The sequence below is a fragment of the Phoxinus phoxinus genome (genome assembly GCF_949152265.1).
Source record: "Phoxinus phoxinus genome assembly, chromosome: 4".
Lineage (NCBI taxonomy): Eukaryota > Metazoa > Chordata > Actinopteri > Cypriniformes > Leuciscidae > Phoxinus > Phoxinus phoxinus.
Window position 1 is genome coordinate 39,075,935 of NC_136879.1, and position 22,844 is coordinate 39,098,778.

At 38.5% G+C, this 22,844-nt stretch overlaps 1 protein-coding gene and 1 long non-coding RNA gene across 3 annotated transcripts in view; both read left to right on the forward strand.

Moving 5' to 3' along the window:
- Positions 1-5,951, forward strand: part of LOC306997053 (uncharacterized protein) — a 59,987-nt gene extending 54,036 nt beyond the window's left edge. The window contains exons 1-2 of one of the 2 annotated variants that reach the window (XM_079610095.1): positions 1,357-1,683; positions 4,658-5,951. In XM_079610095.1, coding sequence (XP_079466221.1) covers positions 1,629-1,683; positions 4,658-5,586 — 984 coding nt within the window. In that variant the 5' untranslated portion in view covers positions 1,357-1,628 and the 3' untranslated portion in view covers positions 5,587-5,951. Of the gene's footprint in view, positions 1-1,356; positions 1,684-4,657 lie in introns of those variants that run through there. The other variant, XM_079610094.1, reaches the window with a different exon arrangement.
- Positions 5,952-9,402: 3,451 nt separating this feature from the next.
- LOC306997076 lies at positions 9,403-21,222 on the forward strand. The gene is made up of 3 exons (XR_013797257.1): positions 9,403-9,688; positions 13,324-13,558; positions 19,786-21,222. It is a non-coding gene; the product is annotated as an uncharacterized lncRNA (long non-coding RNA).
- The last annotated feature ends 1,622 nt before the right edge of the window (positions 21,223-22,844 follow it).

Consider the following 22,844-nt stretch of genomic DNA (forward strand, 5'->3'; position numbering starts at 1 on the left):
AATGCAATTTTCAACTTGACTAAGTGTACTATATTCACTTCTGATTGTACATGCAATTACGAGAAAATGAACTTTTGTCTTGACTGATCTATTTAATTGACCCTTCGCTAAGCCCCGCCCTCCTTAGTTACTGTTGCTACGCCTGGCAAGCTTTCATGCCTATTATTGCAGTGTGTACGCACCGGTGTCAGACATTCCCAAGGAGATAGTTAGTCATTTTTGGCGAACAGGTGAAATATCTGAGAGAGCGAGACAAAAGGGACTGCAGTATGCAAGACAAAAGTATGCTTTCGAGGGATATATCTACGACATAATATGCAACCGATTAGAGAATAATTTCATCAAAATTGAAGCTAAAGCCTATATGGGGTCGCCCCACACTGCTTGATCCTCGCCCGGCATTTCTGCCCTCGGCTTTTAGGTTTCCACCCCACCGTCCAAACTTTTAGGATACCGGGTATCAGATTTGCACAATTCATACGCACAACGCTTCGGCATGTCCCTCGCTTGAAAGCTTGCCAGACCTCCTGCGCCTAGTTACGGTTGCTAAGCCACGATTGGCCTGTGGCGGTTACATAGGTTTAATAACATTAATGAGTTTTTTATCATTCTATCTTTTTTATCATTCTATTGTAATACTGTTATAAATATGTTTGGGATGTAATGTATTATTGTCAACCAAATTATAATGCAGGTCTTGTATCATACAAAGAGGCTGGAGGTAATTTTATAAAACCGAGTCAAAAAGTCTCAGAAAATACAACTAGAACAGACACCAAAAACTCATTGACATAATTTGTGTGGAAGGAAATTTAAACGTTAAAACTGGAGAGAAACTGTTCTTGTAATCAAGTTAGTGTTTGCATTCTTACATTTATTCCAAAATAATAACTAAAGCCACAGGACAGTAAAAAAATATAAACAATATTATTTGTGAAATAATGTTCTGCTTTTCTTTTTAATAGTCAACTTATTTTCAGCAGTCATCAAGCTTGTACACACTGGTCACAGACAAGGTGTACCTTTAATTTCCCCAAGCGTATTGCTCTCTAAAACCTCCCACTGTCATCATGTTGTAGTAGGCCATTTCAAGATTGATTTTGATGTGACATCTAAGTGGGTGAGTTATTTACTTTTTAATTTTACTCATTTTTAATTAGTCTTTCCATTAACGCCATCGTTTTCATTCAGGCCGATGAGAATAGCGGCATTGTCTCACGTGACTTTTGACATGTAGCCTACAGCAGAAAAACAATACTGTAACTGTAATCGAGAGAAGTTAAATATAATGTTGAATCCATATATTATATTATTTAATTATTGTTCATTATTAATTATGATTTAATTAGTGTTTTTGCTTCATAACGGTGTGGAGATTTACTGAATGCGGCCCCTTTAAGAAATATGACACCGGGCGCACTGAGCATGCGCAGAAGAGGATGCGCGAGAGCCCTCTATTTGTTTTATTTCTTCTCTCTTTTTTCTTTTTTTTTGTTTCCTTTGATGTTATTTACTAGTAGTAGTCGAATACATTGGGATCCCCTGTAAGTTTATGTTATTGTTATGTTAATATTCTTGTTGAACCTTTCACCAGTTGAAGCGGAAAGTGACGCTGTGAACGATCGTGAATGAAGGACAAACGTGGGATATTTTCTCCGGATGTCGTATATTTCCAGTCTGCAGGTCAGAGATGTTATATTTATAATGTAAGAATGAATGTTTGTGTTGCATAAATGTACATTGTTCGTAGTGTAACGTACAGAGAATTAAATATAGTCATTCATAGTTTGTTCAGCCTCTTTTCAGTCTGTACTGTGAATGATTTCTGTTATCTTTGTTAGATTTCCGTATTAACTCATATATTAATTGAAGAATTTAACCTGTGACTCGTTTCATCCTTATAAAGTCTGGAGTCCCATAAAAATGAACAACCTTTCTAGAGAGCTGTTTAAAATGCTACTTATCTAGGCTAACCATATCAAAATGTTCTACTTTTTTTTTTAAATCAAACACATGGTCATTTAACTTAAGAAGTGTAAGTATTAAAGTATTTAAATATAATCTCAGTAACCTTGAAATAGATCTGGGATCATCTGAACTTCAAAGCTGCACACATTGTCTTGATTTTCATTGTCTTGAAAAATCATATATGTTTTGAATGTGGGAGGAGCTTTACTGCAGCTGAACAACTGAAACAGCACCAAAACATTCATAAAAAAAAAAAAAAGTGCTCATATTGTGACAAAGGTTTCTCTGCACTGAAATCACATGAGCAACTTTATACTGGAGAGAAGCCGTACCTCCAAAAGTGTGTTCATTCATATATCCATATCGCTTAAGCTTAAAGGCACACTATGTAAGATTTTTGGATCAAAATATTCAATAACCAGAACCACAAGAACAATGTTATATATTTAGTTGATTTGTGTACATTATCCCAAATGTTTTTTAAAACCATTGTGACAGTATTATGGTTTATCTACTTCAAGCCATCTTGGCTATTTTGGTAAGATAATGTATTTTTTAAGGCAATGTTAAGCGACATAGCCTTTATCACTGTATAGAATACTATAAAATAATATGATTTCTAGCTCATTCTGTGATAAGAAGCAACATTACACAGAAGGAAGTTTCAACCACTCGACCGACGCTATAATGCGAGTTTGGAGTAAAATATACTGTTATTCTCATAAATTGTATTTTGAAGATGTTAGCATTTTAGTGTCTTCTAAATGAAATCTCAATAGCATGGTTCTAAAAGTGTTCCATAAATCTGAATTGTGTCATTGATTTCTCTTAAGTAAAATCACTGAAAATGTGTACAATTTACGCATGGAGCCGGATTAAGATTTGCATACCTCTGGGATTAAATCAAATTGGGCCTTTAAAATGAAGACACCAAAAGACATGTTTGTTAAGAAACAACTTTTGGAGTTACAGGCATGTTAACTTCGGGCAAAAAGAACAATGCGTGCTTTTTCCATAATTTTGGTAGATTGAGTCTGAAAATGTCTTTTAGTGCAGTGAATGTGTGTAGCTTTCATTTTGATGTTAACATAGGCTATGTTTTAGGCCATATGTGACCTGACCTGTGTTTTAGATGAATTGCAGAACAGGGTAATTAATATGTCTTTTCTTATACATCCTTCAGCTGAGTGAATCTGAAGTAGGGCTGCACGATATTGGAAAATAATTACATTGCCATATTTTTTTCCCCCAACAATATATATTGCGATATTGAGAGCCATAACTCCAGGCTAAAGACAATAATTACCATTCCATGATATTAATAATTTCACTAATAAGCAAGCTTCATTACAAGTGACAAAAAGGTCACTTAATATTTTATTCCAAAATTAGAACATTTCTGTAAACACAAAAGCAGAACACATTTTTAAATAAAACGGCAGCTTTACACCAACCCCTGATTGGTTTACAACAATATAACTTAAAATAAATATATTTTTATTAAACAACTTAAGCATTTTGGTTCACATTCTTTTAAGTCAACTTTTCTTAGCCAAAGTGCCAAAGTAAAACAGTGTTGGTGTTGGTCATCATAATCATATGAAATAAACAAAATGATATAAAACTTTAATATATTTTGTATTAAATCTTCTAAACAGATTAGAGAACATGTTTCTGTAAACAGAAAAGCGAACACATTTAAACAGCAGCTTTACACCATACCGCCTGTCAGCGTCGCCGCATCACGCGCATCAAGAGCTGAGAGGGCACCAAAAAAATAGCCTAATGAAAAAATCAATAATTATAATGGCGATATTATTTCAGTATAGAGATACAGACATCCCAAGTCCCAGGAGTCTCCCGCATGTTGATAGCGGCTCACTGATGCCCGCGAATTAGTTAAAATCTCCGGAATCTAGAGCGAGCGCGCCCGCGAGACAGAGACTCTGCTCCAAACCGTGTAGCGCGTGCCTCATGAAGCGCATGTAATGTCTCCTGGTGCTACTGTGCTACTACCCTTCACATCGCATGTTCCGACGATGTGACTATCGCTCACTCGCACATCGCGATGTCGATGTTAAAACCGAATATCGTTCAGCCCTAATCTGAAGTGTGTTTATTGTCTGTCCTCTGTCAATAAACTGCAGATGTGGTTCATTTAGGTGAAATCTGCTATATATTTACAAGACAGACATTTTTTGACAACATTAATTCGTGTATCATTCGTTCAGTAGTTTTTTGATTTTCCAAAATAACTTAAAACAAGAATTCAGCTTGTTTTAGCGTTTTTCGTTCTGAGGTGGAGTTAAGTGTTTTTTCGCTCTCTGTTGCTGTGTGGAGCAGCCTGTGTCCGTCACTCACTCACTCATCCGGGCATGCACGCACTGCGGTCTCGTGAGGAAACAGCTTTTTGAAATAAAGTTTTTTTTGTTCCCGAATACAAATATTTTTTTAAGTATTTGTTCGAAATAAGTATTTGTAAAAAACACGTTATTTGTGCCTTTCCGAATACCGTATTCGGGTTCGGCTCCACCCCTAATATATATATATATATATATATTGTATACATTTCTGCATTCAGTTCTGCTGAACACAAAGGAAGATATTTAGAAGAATGTTTGTAACCTAGTAGATCTTGACTACCGTAGTACTTTTTTCCTAATTCTAACTGTATTTCTGTGTCTTTTAGACCAGGCGAGAGTGAAAGAGCAAAGACAAGAACGGAATGAAGTAAAGGAGGAACATCGTAACTTTAAAACTCAAAAAACTAAATCCAAAAAGACGCACACCTGCCCTCAGTGTGGAAAGGGTTTCACACAGAAAAGAAGCCTTAAGATACACATGAGAATTCACACCGGAGAGAAACCGTATACATGCACTCAGTGTGGAAAGAGTTTCAATCAAGCATCAGGTCTCAGTGATCATCAGCTCCGTCACTCTGGAGAAAAGCCATTTAGCTGTGATCAGTGTGGGAAAGATTTTATTTCATCATCATATCTGAAAACACACATGAAAGATCATTCAGACGAGAAGCCTCATGTGTGTTCTCTCTGTGGAAAGAGTTTTTTACGGCTGAACAGTTTTAAACAGCACCAGAAAATACATGATGAAGTGAGAGATCATGTGTGTTGTGACTGTGGGAAGAGCTTTACCTCACCGGGCAATCTGAAACTGCACCAGAGGATTCATACCGGAGAAAAACCTTACAAGTGCTCATCCTGTGACAAGAGTTTCACTCTGTCTGGAAACCTGAAATATCATGAGCGAGTTCATACCGGAGATAAGCCGTACCAGTGTACTCAGTGTGAGAAGAGCTTTATTTCATCTTCATATCTGAAACTACACCTGAAAATTCATTCAGGTGAAAAGCCTTATGTGTGTTCTCTCTGTGGAAAGAGTTTTACATGGCCGCTCAGTTTTAAACTGCACCAGAAAACACATGATGACGTGAGAGATCATGTGTGTCGTGACTGTGGGATGAGCTTTACTGCAGCTGAAAATCTGAAACGGCACCAAAGAATTCATACTGGAGAAAAACCTTACAAGTGCTCATATTGTGACAAGAGATTCACTCAATCTGGAAACCTGAAAACACACGAGCGACGTCATACTGGATAAAAACTGTATTGTACTCGGTGTGAGAAGAGCTTCACCTACTTGTAGGATTGAAAATAATCAAAGATATTTGAAATGAACAAATGAACTTTACTGTTTTCAGTCCCTAAAGGCATCGAGGTGCTGGTAGTGATCAAGATGTGTGTACTTTGGGGGTATGAAATTGTCACACCTTTAGTACAATGGGGGAAGTTATAATTTTCTGATTGGTCAGTTTGAATGTCTCACAATTGGGTTTTAGTCACATGGTCATGGAAGGGATAAAAGAAGATTGAAACGGTTTGCTATGTCCTTTTTATGCTCTCCTCTTTGGTGCTCTCTCTCTCTCTCCTCTCTCTCTCTCTCTCTCTCTCTCTGTGGTAACATTTTACATACATGCTGGGTATAAGTTTTTATCATTTCATACATCTATTTTGTAACTATTTTAAGTGTAACCATAACCATATTTTGTCATTAAACCTTTCCAATTACAAATAATGTGCTAACTAGTTTTGATTTGGTATTGACTTTGAAGTGCTACCTATTGCAATACAATATTGTCACACTCTATAGCTCTCCCACATATTAAGATATTGTAACTGCGCTTATTTCCGTCGTTGGTATAAGTAGCAGTGGGTGGAATAGACAAGAAATGTACATTTTTCTACCTGATAACGTTTCTTTAGTCATTCGGCAATCTTGCAGATTGAACCCCTGCAGGAAATCCACCCTTACATACTCAAGTAATCTGGGGAGTCATATTAGAAAGCATTGTTCCCTTTTGTTGTCACTTGGAGTTACATCGAATGACGACGAAATGGGGTTCGCTTAGAAGCATATCATCTTCGAATAGTAATAAAACGAGCCAATGGCAAGCAAATGCCATGGGTCTGCTGAATTTGCATAGCTTAACTCCGCCCCCCCCTCGTGGTTATAAAGGAAGTGCGCCGGCAACATGCAGATTAAAGGATGGATACCCGACCCGAGTCCGACGGGACCCGCCAGTACCCGACGGGCCGGGCCGGGTTCGGACAGATATTTAGAAATGATGTTCGGGTTCGGGTCGGGCTCGGTCACATCAGCGCGATAAGGCATTGAACATTTTAAATTTAAAACAGGTTATTATGTAGGTAGCCAATGTGCCTGATGCTTTCACTTGATGCAAACGATCGTTTTTGTGATTAAAATACATGTAAAATATTAACATAACATCTGTCTTCCTGTGTGCTGTGACCAGGAACAAGAGAGAACACAGGGTTTAAATACACAGAGGGGAACAGGGAACGAGACACAGCTGGGGCAAATGACATAAACGAGAGGGACCATACAAACTAACAAGGCACACACCTGAAACAAAGGAACTAATAATTAAGCAGGCTAGGGATAAATGAATACAATAAGCACACACAGAATCAAGGAAACTGAATTAAATAAAACAGACCAAACACAAAGAAACATGAATGAAATAAAACAAAGTCCAAACACACAGAAACAGAACCTGATCATCACACACTCACTGTGGAAAGAGTTTTTCTCGAGCATCAGATCTCAGTGTTCATCTGCTCCGTCACTCTGGAGAAAAACCATTTAACTGTAACCAGTGTGGTAAAGATTTTATTTCATCATCAGATCTAAAAGACCACATGAAAGTTCATTCAGACGAGAAGCCTTATGTGTGTTCTCTCTGTGGAAAGAGTTTTTCACGACTGGACAGTTTTAAACAGCAGAAAACACATAATGAAGTGAGAGATCATGTGTGTTGTGACTGTGGGAAGAGCTTTATTTCAGCTGAGCATCTGAAACGGCACCAAAGAACTCATACTGGAGAAAAACCTTACAAGTGCTCAATTTGTGACAAGAGTTTCACTCGGTCTGAAAACCTGAAACTACACGAGCGAGTTCATACTGGAGAGAAGCCGTACTACTGTACTCAGTGTGAGAAAAGTTTCAAAGATTCAACTAGTTTAAAAGATCATCTGCTCATTCACTTTGGAGAAAAGTCATTTAGCTGTGATCAGTGTGGAACAAAGTTCATTTTGTCAAAACATCTGAAAAGTCACATGATAGTTCATTCAGACGAGAGGCCTTATGTGTTTTCTCTCTGTGGAAAGAGTTTTTCACGCCTGAACGGTTTTAAACGGCACCAGAAAACACATGATGAAGTGAGAGATCATGTGTGTTGTGACTGTGGGAAGAGCTTTACTAGAGCTGACAATCTGAAACGGCACCAAATAATTCATACTGAAGAAAAACCTTTCAGGTACCGTACTCACATTGCTCATATTGTCTATAAATTGTAATCATTATGTTGACAACTTGTAGTAATTACTTCAGTGAGCTCATTGTTTCTGCCTTAAATTGATACATTGTTTGCTAACTGCATGATTTGTGTATGTACATTTCTGAAATGCATAACTTGGACAGTCACCTCTGATAACAGATCACTATAAATTGTAATATAAACAAATGCATTTTCTGTAAAGCTGCTTCGAAATTATATGTATTGTGAAAAACGCAATACAAATAAACGTAAATTGAATTGTGACAATTTTTTGTGCAAACCAGTCAACTCTTACAGTGTAAATAAAGTAATTGTTGTAGTTTATTTTCTGTCAGGATTTATTGTGTGCTAAATCTGTCTTTCTTGAAGTAGATATATTAATGCAATTTTCAACTTGACTAAGTGTACTATATTGTCTTCTGATTGTACATGCAATTACGAGAAAAGGAACTTTTGTCTTGATTGATCTAATTGACCCTTCGCTAAGCCCCGCCCTCCTTAGTTACTGTTGCTACGCCTGGCAAGCTTTCACGCCTGGCGCGTCTATTATTGCAGTGTGTATGCACCGGTGTCAGACATTCCCGAGGAGATAGTTAGTCATTTTTGGCGAACAGGTGAAATATCTGAGAGAGCGAGACAAAAGGGACTGCAGTATGCATTCGAGGGATATATCCATGACATAATATTCCCGCGCCTAGTTACGGTTGCTAAGCCACGATTGGCTTGTGGCGGTTACATAGTTTTAATAACATTAATGAGTTTTTTATCATTCTATCTTTTTTATCATTCTATTGTAATACTGTTATAAATATGTTTGGGATGTAATGTATTTTTGTCAACCAAATTATAATGCAGGTCTTGTATCATACAAAGAGGCTGGAGGTAATTTTATAAAACCGAGTCAAAAAGTCTCAGAAAATACAACTAGAACAGAAACCAAAAACTCATTGACATCATTTGTGTGAAAGGAAATTTAAACGTTAAAACTGGAGAGAAACTGTTCTTGTAATCAAGTTAGTGTTTGCATTTTTACATTTATTCCAAAATAATAACTAAAGCCACAGCACAGTAAAAAAATATAAACAATATTATTTGTGAAATAATGTTCTGCTTTTCTTTTTAATAGTCAACTTATTTTCAGCAGTCATCAAGCTTGTACACACTGGTCACAGACAAGGTGTACCTTTAATTTCCCCAAGCGTATTGCTCACTAAAACCTCCCACTGTCATCATGTTTGTAGTAGGCCATTTCAAGATTGATTTTGATGTGACATCTAAGTGGGTGAGTTATTTACTTTTTAATTTTACTCATTTTTAATTAGTCTTTCCATTAACGCCATCGTTTTCATTCAGGCCGATGAGAATAGCGGCATTGTCTCACGTGACTTTTGACATGTAGCCTACAGCAGAAAAACAATACTGTAACTGTAATCGAGAGAAGTTAAATATAATGTTGAATCCATATATTATATTATTTAATTATTGTTCATTATTAATTATGATTTAATTAGTGTTTTTGCTTCATAACGGTGTGGAGATTTACTGAATGCGGCCCCTTTAAGAAATATGACACCGGGCGCACTGAGCATGCGCAGAAGAGGATGCGCGAGAGCCCTCTATTTGTTTTATTTCTTCTCTCTTTTTTCTTTTTTTTTGTTTCCTTTGATGTTATTTACTAGTAGTAGTCGAATACATTGGGATCCCCTGTAAGTTTATGTTATTGTTATGTTAATATTCTTGTTGAACCTTTCACCAGTTGAAGCGGAAAGTGACGCTGTTAACGATCGTGAATGAAGGCCAAACGTGGGATATTTTCTCCGGATGTCGTATATTTCCAGTCTGCAGGTCAGAGATGTTATATTTATAATGTAAGAATGAATGTTTGTGTTGCATAAATGTACATTGTTCGTAGTGTAACGTACAGAGAATTAAATATAGTCATTCATAGTTTGTTCAGCCTCTTTTCAGTCTGTACTGTGAATGATTTCTGTTATCTTTGTTAGATTTCCGTATTAACTCATATATTAATTGAAGAATTTAACCTGTGACTCGTTTCATCCTTATAAAGTCTGGAGTCCCATAAAAATGAACAACCTTTCTAGAGAGCTGTTTAAAATGCTACTTATCTAGGCTAACCATATCAAAATGTTCTACTTTTTTTTTTAAATCAAACACATGGTCATTTAACTTAAGAAGTGTAAGTATTAAAGTATTTAAATATAATCTCAGTAACCTTGAAATAGATCTGGGATCATCTGAACTTCAAAGCTGCACACATTGTCTTGATTTTCATTGTCTTGAAAAATCATATATGTTTTGAATGTGGGAGGAGCTTTACTCTAGCTGAACAACTGAAACAGCACCAAAACATTCATAAAAAAAAAAAAAAGTGCTCATATTGTGACAAAGGTTTCTCTGCACTGAAATCACATGAGCAACTTTATACTGGAGAGAAGCCGTACCTCCAAAAGTGTGTTCATTCATATATCCATATCGCTTAAGCTTAAAGGCACACTATGTAAGATTTTTGGATCAAAATATTCAATAACCAGAACCACAAGAACAATGTTATATATTTAGTTGATTTGTGTACATTATCCCAAATGTTTTTTAAAACCATTGTGACAGTATTATGGTTTATCTACATCAAGCCATCTTGGCTATTTTGGTAAGATAATGTATTTTTTAAGGCAATGTTAAGCGACATAGCCTTTATCACTGTATAGAATACTATAAAATAATATGATTTCTAGCTCATTCTGTGATAAGAAGCAACATTACACAGAAGGAAGTTTCAACCACTCGACCGACGCTATAACGCGAGTTTGGAGTAAAATATACTGTTATTCTCATAAATTGTATTTTGAAGATGTTAGCATTTTAGTGTCTTCTAAATGAAATCTCAATAGCATGGTTCTAAAAGTGTTCCATAAATCTGAATTGTGTCATTGATTTCTCTTAAGTAAAATCACTGAAAATGTGTACAATTTACGCATGGAGCCGGATTAAGATTTGCATACCTCTGGGATTAAATCAAATTGGGCCTTTAAAATGAAGACACCAAAAGACATGTTTGTTAAGAAACAACTTTTGGAGTTACAGGCATGTTAACTTCGGGCAAAAAGAACAATGCATGCTTTTTCCATAATTTTGGTAGATTGAGTCTGAAAATGTCTTTTAGTGCAGTGAATGTGTGTAGCTTTCATTTTGATGTTAACATAGGCTATGTTTTAGGCCATATGTGACCTGACCTGTGTTTTAGATGAATTGCAGAACAGGGTAATTAATATGTCTTTTCTTATACATCCTTCAGCTGAAAGAGTGAATCTGAAGTAGGGCTGCACGATATTGGAAAATAATTACATTGCCATATTTTTTTCCCCCAACAATATATATTGCGATATTGAGAGCCATAACTCCAGGCTAAAGACAATAATTACCATTCCATGATATTAATAATTTCACTAATAAGCAAGCTTCATTACAAGTGACAAAAAGGTCACTTAATATTTTATTCCAAAATTAGAACATTTCTGTAAACACAAAAGCAGAACACATTTTTAAATAAAACGGCAGCTTTACACCAACCCCTGATTGGTTTACAACAATATAACTTAAAATAAATATATTTTTATTAAACAACTTAAGCATTTTGGTTCACATTCTTTTAAGTCAACTTTTCTTAGCCAAAGTGCCAAAGTAAAACAGTGTTGGTGTTGGTCATCATAATCATATGAAATAAACAAAATGATATAAAACTTTAATATATTTTGTATTAAATCTTCTAAACAGATTAGAGAACATGTTTCTGTAAACAGAAAAGCGAACACATTTAAACAGCAGCTTTACACCATACCGCCTGTCAGCGTCGCCGCATCACGCGCATCAAGAGCTGAGGGGGCACCAAAAAAATAGCCTAATGAAAAATCAATAATTATAATGGCGATATTATTTCAGTATAGAGATACAGACATCCCAAGTCCCGGGAGTCTCCCGCATGTTGATAGCGGCTCACTGATGCCCGCGAATTAGTTAAAATCTCCGGAATCTAGAGCGAGCGCGCCCGCGAGACAGAGACTCTGCTCCAAACCGTGTAGCGCGTGCCTCATGAAGCGCATGTAATGTCTCCTGGTGCTACTGTGCTACTACCCTTCACATCGCATGTTCCGACGATGTGACTATCGCTCACTCGCACATCGCGATGTCGATGTTAAAACCGAATATCGTTCAGCCCTAATCTGAAGTGTGTTTATTGTCTGTCCTCTGTCAATAAACTGCAGATGTGGTTCATTAAGGTGAAATCTGCTATATATTTACAAGACTGACATTTTTTGACAACATTAATCCGTGTATCATTCGTTCAGTAGTTTTTTGATTTTCCAAAATAACTTAAAACAAGAATTCAGCTTTATTTTTCGTTTTTCGTTCTGAGGTAGAAAAATTAATAAACAGCTTGTTTATTGGATTTCTACACGTGGGCGGGAATGAAACGCCCCTTTCCTCTGATTTGTCGTCATCAGTTCCTCCTCAGGTCCGGCAGAATAAGAGTCCTCCGCTGCTGCAGCTGAGGTGCGGACTCTTATCTCGTTTATTGCAACTACATTTCATCTTTTTCTCATCAAACAACCAGACTAACGAATGGCTCGACACAACCCGTACCGGGGAAGAGCATAGACGGGGCTTTCAAAAATCAAACTGAATTCTTGTTTTTCGTTTTTTGGGAAAAAATGAAAAAACTAAAAAGGAACTGTTTTCTCATTTTTCTATTTTCAATATTAAATAAAAAAACTACTGAACGAATGATACACGGATTGGTGAGTAATTTGATTTGTATAATCAATGACAAAACATCTAGCCTTTTATCTGAATAACTAGATTTTCTTGTTTAATTCTGTAGTTCTATACAAAAAATAATTTCCAATGAAAAAATAAAAAGACTGATTTTTTTAAAATGTTAAAAATTAGTTTAAATGCATTATAATCATTGGCTTTTTTCTTAGTTTATATATACCGGTAGGCCTATGTACCAATCATAAGAGCTGTGAAAAATAAGCAAATAATCTAGGCACTTAGATCATAATCTTGTACAGCAGTTGTCATTCACATTTTGACTATTTGTCAAAACTAACCTTTGGTACATGAAAAATATGATATTTGATAAACATATCTCACTTGTTTTCTATTATTAAATCAGGGTTCACTTGAAAATTCACATGTATCCTCCTTGAACTCATTCTAACAACTTCATATTTTACTATGTTTCAGACCCGATGGAGGTGAAAGAGCAAAGTGAAATTTCAAATGTGAATATGCTGTAGTTTGTTTTTGCCTCTAGACACCAATAAAACGATTTAATGTGCCAATTTACAGAAGATCTCGGGCATCACCATAATGAATGAGCTGAAAACAGGGAACTTTTGGAGACAAAGAGGCTTTTCAGCAGCAGTTAAACATGATGGCCCTGTCCTTTTTAATTGCAGATTGGATAAAAACACAGTGATCACAGTTCACACCTGCAGTGAAGCCCCTCCCACAACAATTCACCAATAAATACTGGGAATATTCCCATCATCCTACAAGAGAAGGACAAACTCCAGGAGTAGCAGCTGAAATCTGTGTGACTGTTAAAGATGGAGTTTATTAAAGAGGAGATTGAAGACATGAGGGATCCAGAACCTTCCAGAATAAAACATGAAGATACTGAGGAACAAATAGGTTGGTGTCCATTCTTGATTCTTCATTGTTGACTGTTTTGGTAGATGTGAATTAATTAGCAGTGTATACACTGTAAAAAAAAAAAAAGTTGAGAAAACTTAAAAGTTTAAGGCAACCAGTTGCAGGACATTTTTGAGTTCTCTCAACTTAGGGTCAAATAGTTGTACAAACTAATGTGTGTATGTTTAATCAACATAATATATTAAGTTTAACTAACTTGGTTAAACTACCAATATGTTCAGTTGACTATAAATATTGAATTTTCAACCAGCTAGGACTTTTTAGTTTACTCAACTTGAATTTACAAACTTAAGTTTGCTGTTCAACTAACCTAAACTTTCATAATCAAAACAATAATCAATCCAATGAGTGAACGATTCTATTAAATGCTATTCAGTACATTGGTCCTTCAAAAACATTCTTTAAAGTGACAATACAATTTCATCAATATGGCTTTAACAACTTTTCAAATCCACTCAGTTCATTAAAAACTCATTTCAATCAACAACAACAAATACAATAAATAAATACATGCTATTTCAAGTCTCAAAACCTTTCTTTAAAGTGACAATACAATTTCATCAATATGGCTTACCTAAAAACTTTACAAATCCACTCATTAAATTCAAAACTCATTTAATAAGTAATAGTAATATAAATAAATAAATAAAATAAAAAAACATGCAAGATAAAGTCTAAAGAATTGTTTATAAGCAGCAACAGTCAAATAAATAATGCAAAATTCAAGTATAAAATAATGTGCAACAAAAATAAACCGAGTGCAAAAATCCATGGGCAAAGTTGTCCTCCATATATAGCAAATGATTTAACCCCTTATATTGCCATTACATATTTAAAACAGTAATATCCTATACTAAACCTAAACTAATCCTGACAATTGTTTTAGAAAAATGCTCTGAAAATGTTTTAAATATAAAGAAAAACATTATAGATTCAGCATTAGTGATGTGACAGCGAGCTATAATGCACATACGGGATCTTCTTGTGTTTCTTAGAGGTTGAATTCATTTCAAAATCTGCCAAACTTCCAATACTACTTCTGAATAGGATGTCTACTTCATAAATTGTATGAAAATTGTAAAAATGGTTCAGATCACTCAAACAACATATGGAAATGGAGGCGCCCTTATATGGGCAGTAATGTCAACTAGTGGAAAGTTTGGTACTGCGCCCAAACTAAATCTCACTGAAAGCTCATTTTCTGAGATATCAACCTAAAATTTGAAACACAACTTTTTCAGATTTTTGCCTTTGATTTTTTTTTGCAGTTTTAGAGTCCACCAGGTTTTGAAAATATATATTTTATATAAAATATGAATAATTAGAAATTTTAACGTTGTACATTTTCATAAACTCAAACTTCTATAACTTTTTTTCTGTTTAACTTTCTAAATTTATTTCACTTCTAAAAAAATCTGCCAAATGTCTTCTTAAAAACAAGACCAATCTTACATCTATATTCCAAAGCATTCTTGAATTACAACCATTTAAGTTCGGAATGTGCATTTTCATGTCTATTAAAAAAAAGGGGTGCGCTTGATACGGGGAGAAAGCTGCAGTTTGGAGTTTGACTTAGCCTGAAAATTTGAACAAGCACAACTTATGCCTGGTTCAGATTACACGATTTTAGCCCGATTTTGGCACGATTCGTTTGACGCAGGGTGTCGTGGGGATTCGTAAACGACAACGGGCGTCGGGACGCAAGATTTGATCGTTTCATCTCGTATAGTGTGTCATAGTGGGCGACAACCTACGTCGCGTCTGCGATGCTTCACGACATCACGACAAAAAGACTAGCATGTTTGATTTTTTTTTTCCGGTCCTCCACGACGAGAGTGAGTGAGTGAGTGAGTGAGTGAGTGAGCGAGTGAGTGAGTGAGTGAGTGAGCGAGTGAGTGAGCGAGCGAGCGAGCGAGTGAGTGAGTGAGCGAGCGAGCGAGCGAGCGAGCGAGCGAGCGAGCGAGTGAGTGAGTGAGTGAGTGAGTGAGTGAGTGAGTGAGTGAGTGAGTGAGTGAGTGAGTGAGTGAGTGAGCGAGTGAGTGAGCGAGCGAGAGTGTGTGCATGCTAGTGTGTGTGTGCTAGGGTGACCACCTGGCTATATTGCTCTGTTGAAGGTCAGATCTGATTTTGCGGGACACGAGGGAGATAACTTACTATTATATAACAGCACGGGTCTATTCAATCTAAATAATTAAGTGAAAAATAATAATCCAATCTAGGGCTGAACGATACATCGAATTTTCATCGTCATCGCGATATGAACTCCCGCGATGAACACATCGCAACAGACAGCCTGACACGATGAATAATGCCTGGTTCAGATTAGCACTAACTTACACGTTTTTGACTCCTAAAATCGTGGACAAGAAACATGTCAGACAACACGTTGCTTTCCGACCAGTCATCGCGTGACGTCACACACACACATTCACTCGCAAACATTCACTCGCACGCACAGACACACAAACACACACACTCACTGTCCCTCGCTCACTCACTCACTCACTCACTCACTCACGCACGCACGCACGCACGCACGCACACACACACACACACACACACACACACACACACACTCACTGTTGCACTCACTCACGTTTCGCCTCGCTCACATATTCAACCCGTCGTGGAGGACCGTTAAAGAATTAAACATGGATAGTCTTTCTGTCGTGAAGCATCGCAGACGCGACGTAGGTTGTCGCTCACTATGACACACTATACGAGATGAAACGATCAAATCTTGCGTCCGGACGCCCGTTGTCATTATTACGAATCTCCACGACACCATACGTCAAACGGATTGTGCCAAAATCGTGTAGCCTATTCTGAACCAGGCAGGTAATAAACGTTTGACCTATCACGCAAAGAACCTATTAAAGCACTAAGACATGGGAACAGTATAGTTAACAATCACATTTATCGCAAGTCATATCGTCATCGCAATATTAAACAATGTTATCGCACATCGCAGCTTTTCCTCATATCGTGCAGCCCTAATCCAATCGCTAAAAAGCACATTTCCAAATAAGCACAAATTCCATTAGGAAAGACTAGAAAGATTAAATGCGTTCTTACCGGATTCAGTGCATCTTAAATGTATATTTTTTTGTCTTTTCCATGCGTGATGGGGAAACTTCGGTGGCATGCAATCTCCTTTTTTAGGTATTAGCAGGTTTACATTGTTGCTTTGCACAGTGCGTGACATTTTATCTGTATGTTATGCGGCTAGAGTTTTGACACCGAGTCAGTGGCCTCCGACGAGGAATTCACCCACACAGCGTGTAGTTCTTATAACGTGAAACAAATCAAACAGGGATACTTACTTGTCAAGCGGAAATGTGGCTATCTCTGCATCGGTTTTTAATCCTTTCACGTAACGTTCGCTCCCTCCACCTCTGAAAAGCCGCTCCGATGTTCACCCTCGTTTTATTTCGGCTCGTCTAAATCTTTCTTTTTATCGCTTGTTTATTGTTATCGGTCTTTTTCCGTTTACCCGTCTTTGTTGTATGAGCAGGTGCCACTTGAGAAATTGGTTTTGGTTGTTTGTCCGCCATTAGCACTGTGCAAGAGAGGGGGGTGATCAGCGCGTACACGAGCTTGATTGACACTGCTAAGACATTTCTCCTGGCTCTGATTGGTTGTTTCTGAACGGGAGTGGTGCATTTCTGCAAATGGCAATAAGACCACTGGGAGGAGCCAGAGGAGCTTGCTTTTTTCACAGATTATCTGTCTCATATTCTACTGTCAGCTCCTGACATAATGACAGTTTTAACAAATATGTAAAAAAATACATTTTAACAAAAGTTACCTTCTGAAGCTTTAAAACCGATATGGCTATAAGTGCAGTTTACAGAAGCACATTTTGTCAACAAATATTCAAAATCTATCGTAAATTAAAATCAAAATCAAAACTTACCGAGGTGACCACACTGTCGAACAAAATGGGCGCTAAGTGATCTGAGGCAACTCGAAGATGAAGTGGAGAAAAGGAAATGACCAACTTGTCTTGCAGCCGCCTACACATTTACAGAAGCACATTTTGTCAACAAATATTATTCAACACCTATTGTTAATTAAAATAAATATAACCACTTATCGATGTGAGTGACCACACTGTCGAAAAAAATGGGCTTTAAAAAATCCTATTAACAAACTTAAAAAACTTTAAATATTAATTTGGTCACACTGATCGGTCAAAATTTTTATTTAATCCATTTGTTTGAGTTATCTCAACTTTTTTCCATGTTAAATAGTTGAATAAACTTTAAAAACTGAATTTGTCATACAAAATATAAGTTGGATTTTTTACAGTGTAGATGATAAATGATGGAGAAATGCATCTAAATGATGATAACCTTGTATATAGCAGATATTAACTATTACTATATTAACAAGTGAATGACAGAACAAACGTGATCTGGTACCTGATCTCTGTTGCTTTCTGCTATTAATTGACCGTTCGCAAAGACCCGCCCCCCTTAGTTACTGTCGCTATGTCCGACAAGCTACGCCGCTCTCACACACACCATGTTCTCACGCAGTGGAAAAACACATCTGAGACTGACAACACGCTGACAGACAGGACAGACCAGGTTACTTTTGATATTAAACATATTAAACAAAGTCTCACCTTTCAAATTTGGTCATTTTTTTTTCAATAAATTTAAACAATAAATACCATTTTGTGGCTCTTTAATGTGTCTGCCAGATCGCTGTAGAGCCTCAGTTAAAGCTGCTCGAGAACCGATCATCTCTTCCTTCTAGTTCATTTATAGCATCAAATAAACATGAATGAACATCAGAAGGAATGTTGTTTTAACCGCGGAAAGGCGTCAGTACACTCCGCTTCTCAAGTTCAAATTAGAGATGCGCGGTTGGCGGTTACAGCCGCGGACTCCGGATGACGTGACGAAAAATTATATTTTAATTAAATTCGGGCGGGTGGTGGGCAGTTGAACCAATCAAATGAAAAAGATATGTATACATTGTTAAATATTGTTATCTGACTATACCTACATCCAAAAAAAGAAAATAGGGGAATGATATTACATGCGCTTCATGAGGCACACGCGCGCGGTCTCTTGCTCTCTCTCCCTCTCTGCCGTGCACGCGCTGCGCGGTTTGGAGCACAGTCTCTGTCTCGCGGGCGCGCTCGCTCTAGATTCCGGAGATTTTAACTAATTTGCGGGCATCAATGAGCCGCTATCAATATGCGGGAGACTCCCGGAACTTCCGGGAGACTTGGGATGTCTCCATTTCTATACTGAAATAATATCGGCATTATAATTATTGATTTTTTTCATTAGGCTTTTTTTTTGGTGCTCGCTCAGCTCTTGGTGCCCTACGCACAGCGCGTGATGCGCATGGTGGGAGCGGCGGCGCTGTCGTCACCCTGACACGACAGTGCGTAGAGTTTGCCTATAATGCAAATGACTTGTTATTTTATTCAAGATTTCTATCTATTTGCTAAAAAATAAAGTGAAATAGGCATTCATTAGTAGTAGGCTAAATAGCAGCATGTTGAAATGATGTGCCAAAATGCGTTTTCTATTAGGCTACAATGAAAATATTGTACAGTAGCCTATCAGATAAGGTCAGGTTTTCCGAAGTGCGTTTAATTTAGGCTATTTGTTTATATTTGTCCCTGTGCGCCGATCGGAGACGGAGTTCACTGCTGATATTCTGAGGTAAGAGCTTTCTAGTCTCGCGGCGGTCATCAGAAGCGCCTTGTATCGCCCAATCAGCGGATGGCGGGCGGGCGGGTGCGGTTTTGAAAATTGGTCAAAAACGTTGGTGTGGATGGATGGAGGACGGATGATGAGTTTTGTGATGCGGTTGCGGATAAAATAATAGCCCATCCGCGCATCTCTAGTTCAAATCCTCCCATGTTAATCTACTAACTCTCATGACTTCTTTGTCGGACAAAATGGCGGATGGCGAAGTATGATTGGTCAGATCACCTGTCAATCAAGCTCCCTGCAAGAGGGGGAATATAGGGATGGTTCAACCAAAAATGAAAATTCTGTAAAAAAAAAAATTTCACCCTCAATTTGTTCCATATATATATATATATATATTGTATACATTTCTGCATTCAGTTCTGCTGAACACAAAGGAAGATATTTAGAAGAATGTTTGTAACCTAGTAGATCTTGACTACCGTAGTATTTTTTTCCTAATTCTAACTGTATTTCTGTGTCTTTTAGACCAGGCGAGAGTGAAAGAGCAAAGACAAGAACTGAATGAAGTAAAGGAGGAACATCGTAACTTTAAAACTCAAAAAACTAAATCCAAAAAGACGCACACCTGCTCTCAGTGTGGAAAGGGTTTCACACAGAAAAGAAGCCTTAAGACACACATGAGAATTCACACCGGAGAGAAACCGTACACATATGCACTCAGTGTGGAAAGAGTTTCAATCAAGCATCAGGTCTCAATGATCATCAGCTCCGTCACTCTGGAGAAAAACCATTCAGCTGTGATCAGTGTGGGAAAGATTTTATTTCATCATCATATCTGAAAACACACATGAAAGATCATTCAGACGAGAAGCGTCATGTGTGTTCTCTCTGTGGAAAGAGTTTTTTACGGCTGAACAGTTTTAAACAGCACCAGAAAACACATGATGAAGTGAGAGATCATGTGTGTTGTGACTGTGGGAAGAGCTTTACCTCACCGGGCAATCTAAAACTGCACCAGAGGATTCATACCGGAGAAAAACCTTACAAGTGCTCATCCTGTGACAAGAGTTTCACTCTATCTGGAAACCTGAAATATCATGAGCGAATTCATACTGGAGATAAGCCGTATCACTGTACTCAGTGTGAGAAGAGTTTTATTTCATCTTCATATCTGAAACTACACCTCAAAATTCATTCAGGTGAAAAGCCTTATGTGTGTTCTGTCTGTGGAAAGAGTTTTACATGGCCGCTCAGTTTTAAGCAGCACCAGAAAACACACGATGACGTGAGAGATCATGTGTGTCGTGACTGTGGGATGAGCTTTACTGCAGCTGAAAATCTGAAACGGCACCAAAGAATTCATACTGGAGAAAAACCTTACAAGTGCTCATATTGTGACAAGAGATTTACTCAATCTGGAAACCTGAAAAAACACGAGCGACGTCATACTGGATAAAAACTTTGAATAAAACTTTCAATAAAAACTTATTGTACTAGGTGTGAGAAGAGCTTCACCTACTTGTAGGATTGAAAATAATCAAAGATATTTTAAATGAACAAATGAACTTTACTGTATTTCAGTCCCTAAAGGCATCGAGGTGCTGGTAGTGATCAAGATGTGTGTACTTTGGGGGTATGAAATTGTCACACCTTTAGTACAATGGGGGAAGTTATAATTTTCTGATTGGTCAGTTTGAATGTCTCACATTTGGGTTTTAGTCACATGGTCATGGAAGGGATAAAAGAAGATTGAAACGGTTTGCTATGTCCTTTTTATGCTCTCCTCTTTGGTGCTCTCTCTCTCTCTCTCTCTCTCTCTCTCTCTCTCTCTCTCTCTCTCTCTCTCTGTGGTAACATTTTACATACATGCTGGGTATAAGTTTTTATCATTTCATACATCTATTTTGTAACTATTTTAAGTGTAACCATAACCATATTTTGTCATTAAACCTTTCCAATTACAAATAATGTGCTAACTAGTTTTGATTTGGTATTGACTTTGAAGTGCTACCTATTGCAATACAATATTGTCACACTCTATAGCTCTCCCACATATTAAGCTATTGTAACTGCGCTTATTTCCGTCGTTGGTATAAGTAGCAGTGGGTGGAATAGACAAGAAATGTACATTTTTCTACCTGATAACGTTTCTTTAGTCATTCGGCAATCTTGCAGATTGAACCCCTGCAGGAAATCAACCCTTACATACTCAAGTAATCTGGGGAGTCATATTAGAAAGCATTGTTCCCTTTTGTTGTCACTTGGAGTTACATCGAATGACGACGAAATAGGGTTCGCTTAGAAGCTTATCATCTTCGAATAGTAATAAAACGAGCCAATGGCAAGCAAATGCCATGGGTCTGCTGAATTTGCATAGCTTAACTCCGCCCCCCCCCCCCCCCCCCCCCCCCCAAACAGTGAGGGTGGCCACGGCGGACCAGACTTAGACGGGGACCAGGGTGGAGCAGACTTAGACGGGGACCAGGGTGGAGCAGACTTAGACGGGGACCAGGGTGGAGCAGACTTAGACGGGGACCAGGGTGGAGCAGACTTAGACGGGGACCAGGGTGGAGCAGACTTAGACGGGGACCAGGGTGGAGCAGACTTAGACGGGGACCAGGGTGTATGAAGCACAGAACTGGACGGGACCAGCAGCATAGGAAATTCGGGCGGTACAGGAAGCTCAGGGGTGTTAAGCCGTGCAAGGATCCATGTAGGTGCCGCCTCCATGGCCCTCTCAGGGTACCTCCTGCCCCTCCAAAAAAAATACTTGGGGAAATTTACGGGAGGAACCTCTGACCTGTAAGCGGGCTCGAGAGAAGCCTCCCGGAGCTTGAAGACCGCAGGTAAGGCGAGGCGCCGAGGCGGGGCCGGCAGGGCGAGGCGCAGAGGCGGGGCCGGCAGGGCGAGGAGTCTGGGAACGCCCTCCGGAGCCTGGCGAGCCCAACGAGTCCTTCTCCTGCGACGGCGCATCCCTGGGCTTGACTCACTGGATGGGCTTGACTCACTGGATGGGCTTGACTCACTGGATGGGCTTGACTCACTGGATGGGCTTGACTCACTGGATGGGCTTGACTCACTGGATGGGCTTGACTCACTGGATGGGCTTGACTCACTGGATGGGCTTGACTCACTGGATGGGCTTGACTCACTGGATGGGCTTGACTCACTGGATGGGCTTGACTCACTGGATGGGCTTGACTCACTGGATGGGCTTGACTCACTGGATGGGCTTGACTCACTGGATGGGCTTGACTCACTGGATGGGCTTGACTCACTGGATGGGCTTGACTCACTGGATGGGCTTGACTCACTTGGTTCGTCGAGGCTGACGTGAAGCTCTGGTTCATCGAGCGCGGTCTCGGCTGGGCAGACGTGGAGCTCTGGTTCATCGAGCGCGGGCTCGGCCGAGTACGGGAGAAGCACAGGTTGAATGAAGCCCACGTGAAGCACTTTTACCTCCTCCGCTAAACCTACAGCAAACGATGAACCACTCATAGAAAGAGCCCACTCGATATACTGACTCAGAGTCCCAGAAGGATCAGGCATGGGCATCGCTGAGTAGAGGGGCTCAGACAGTCCTC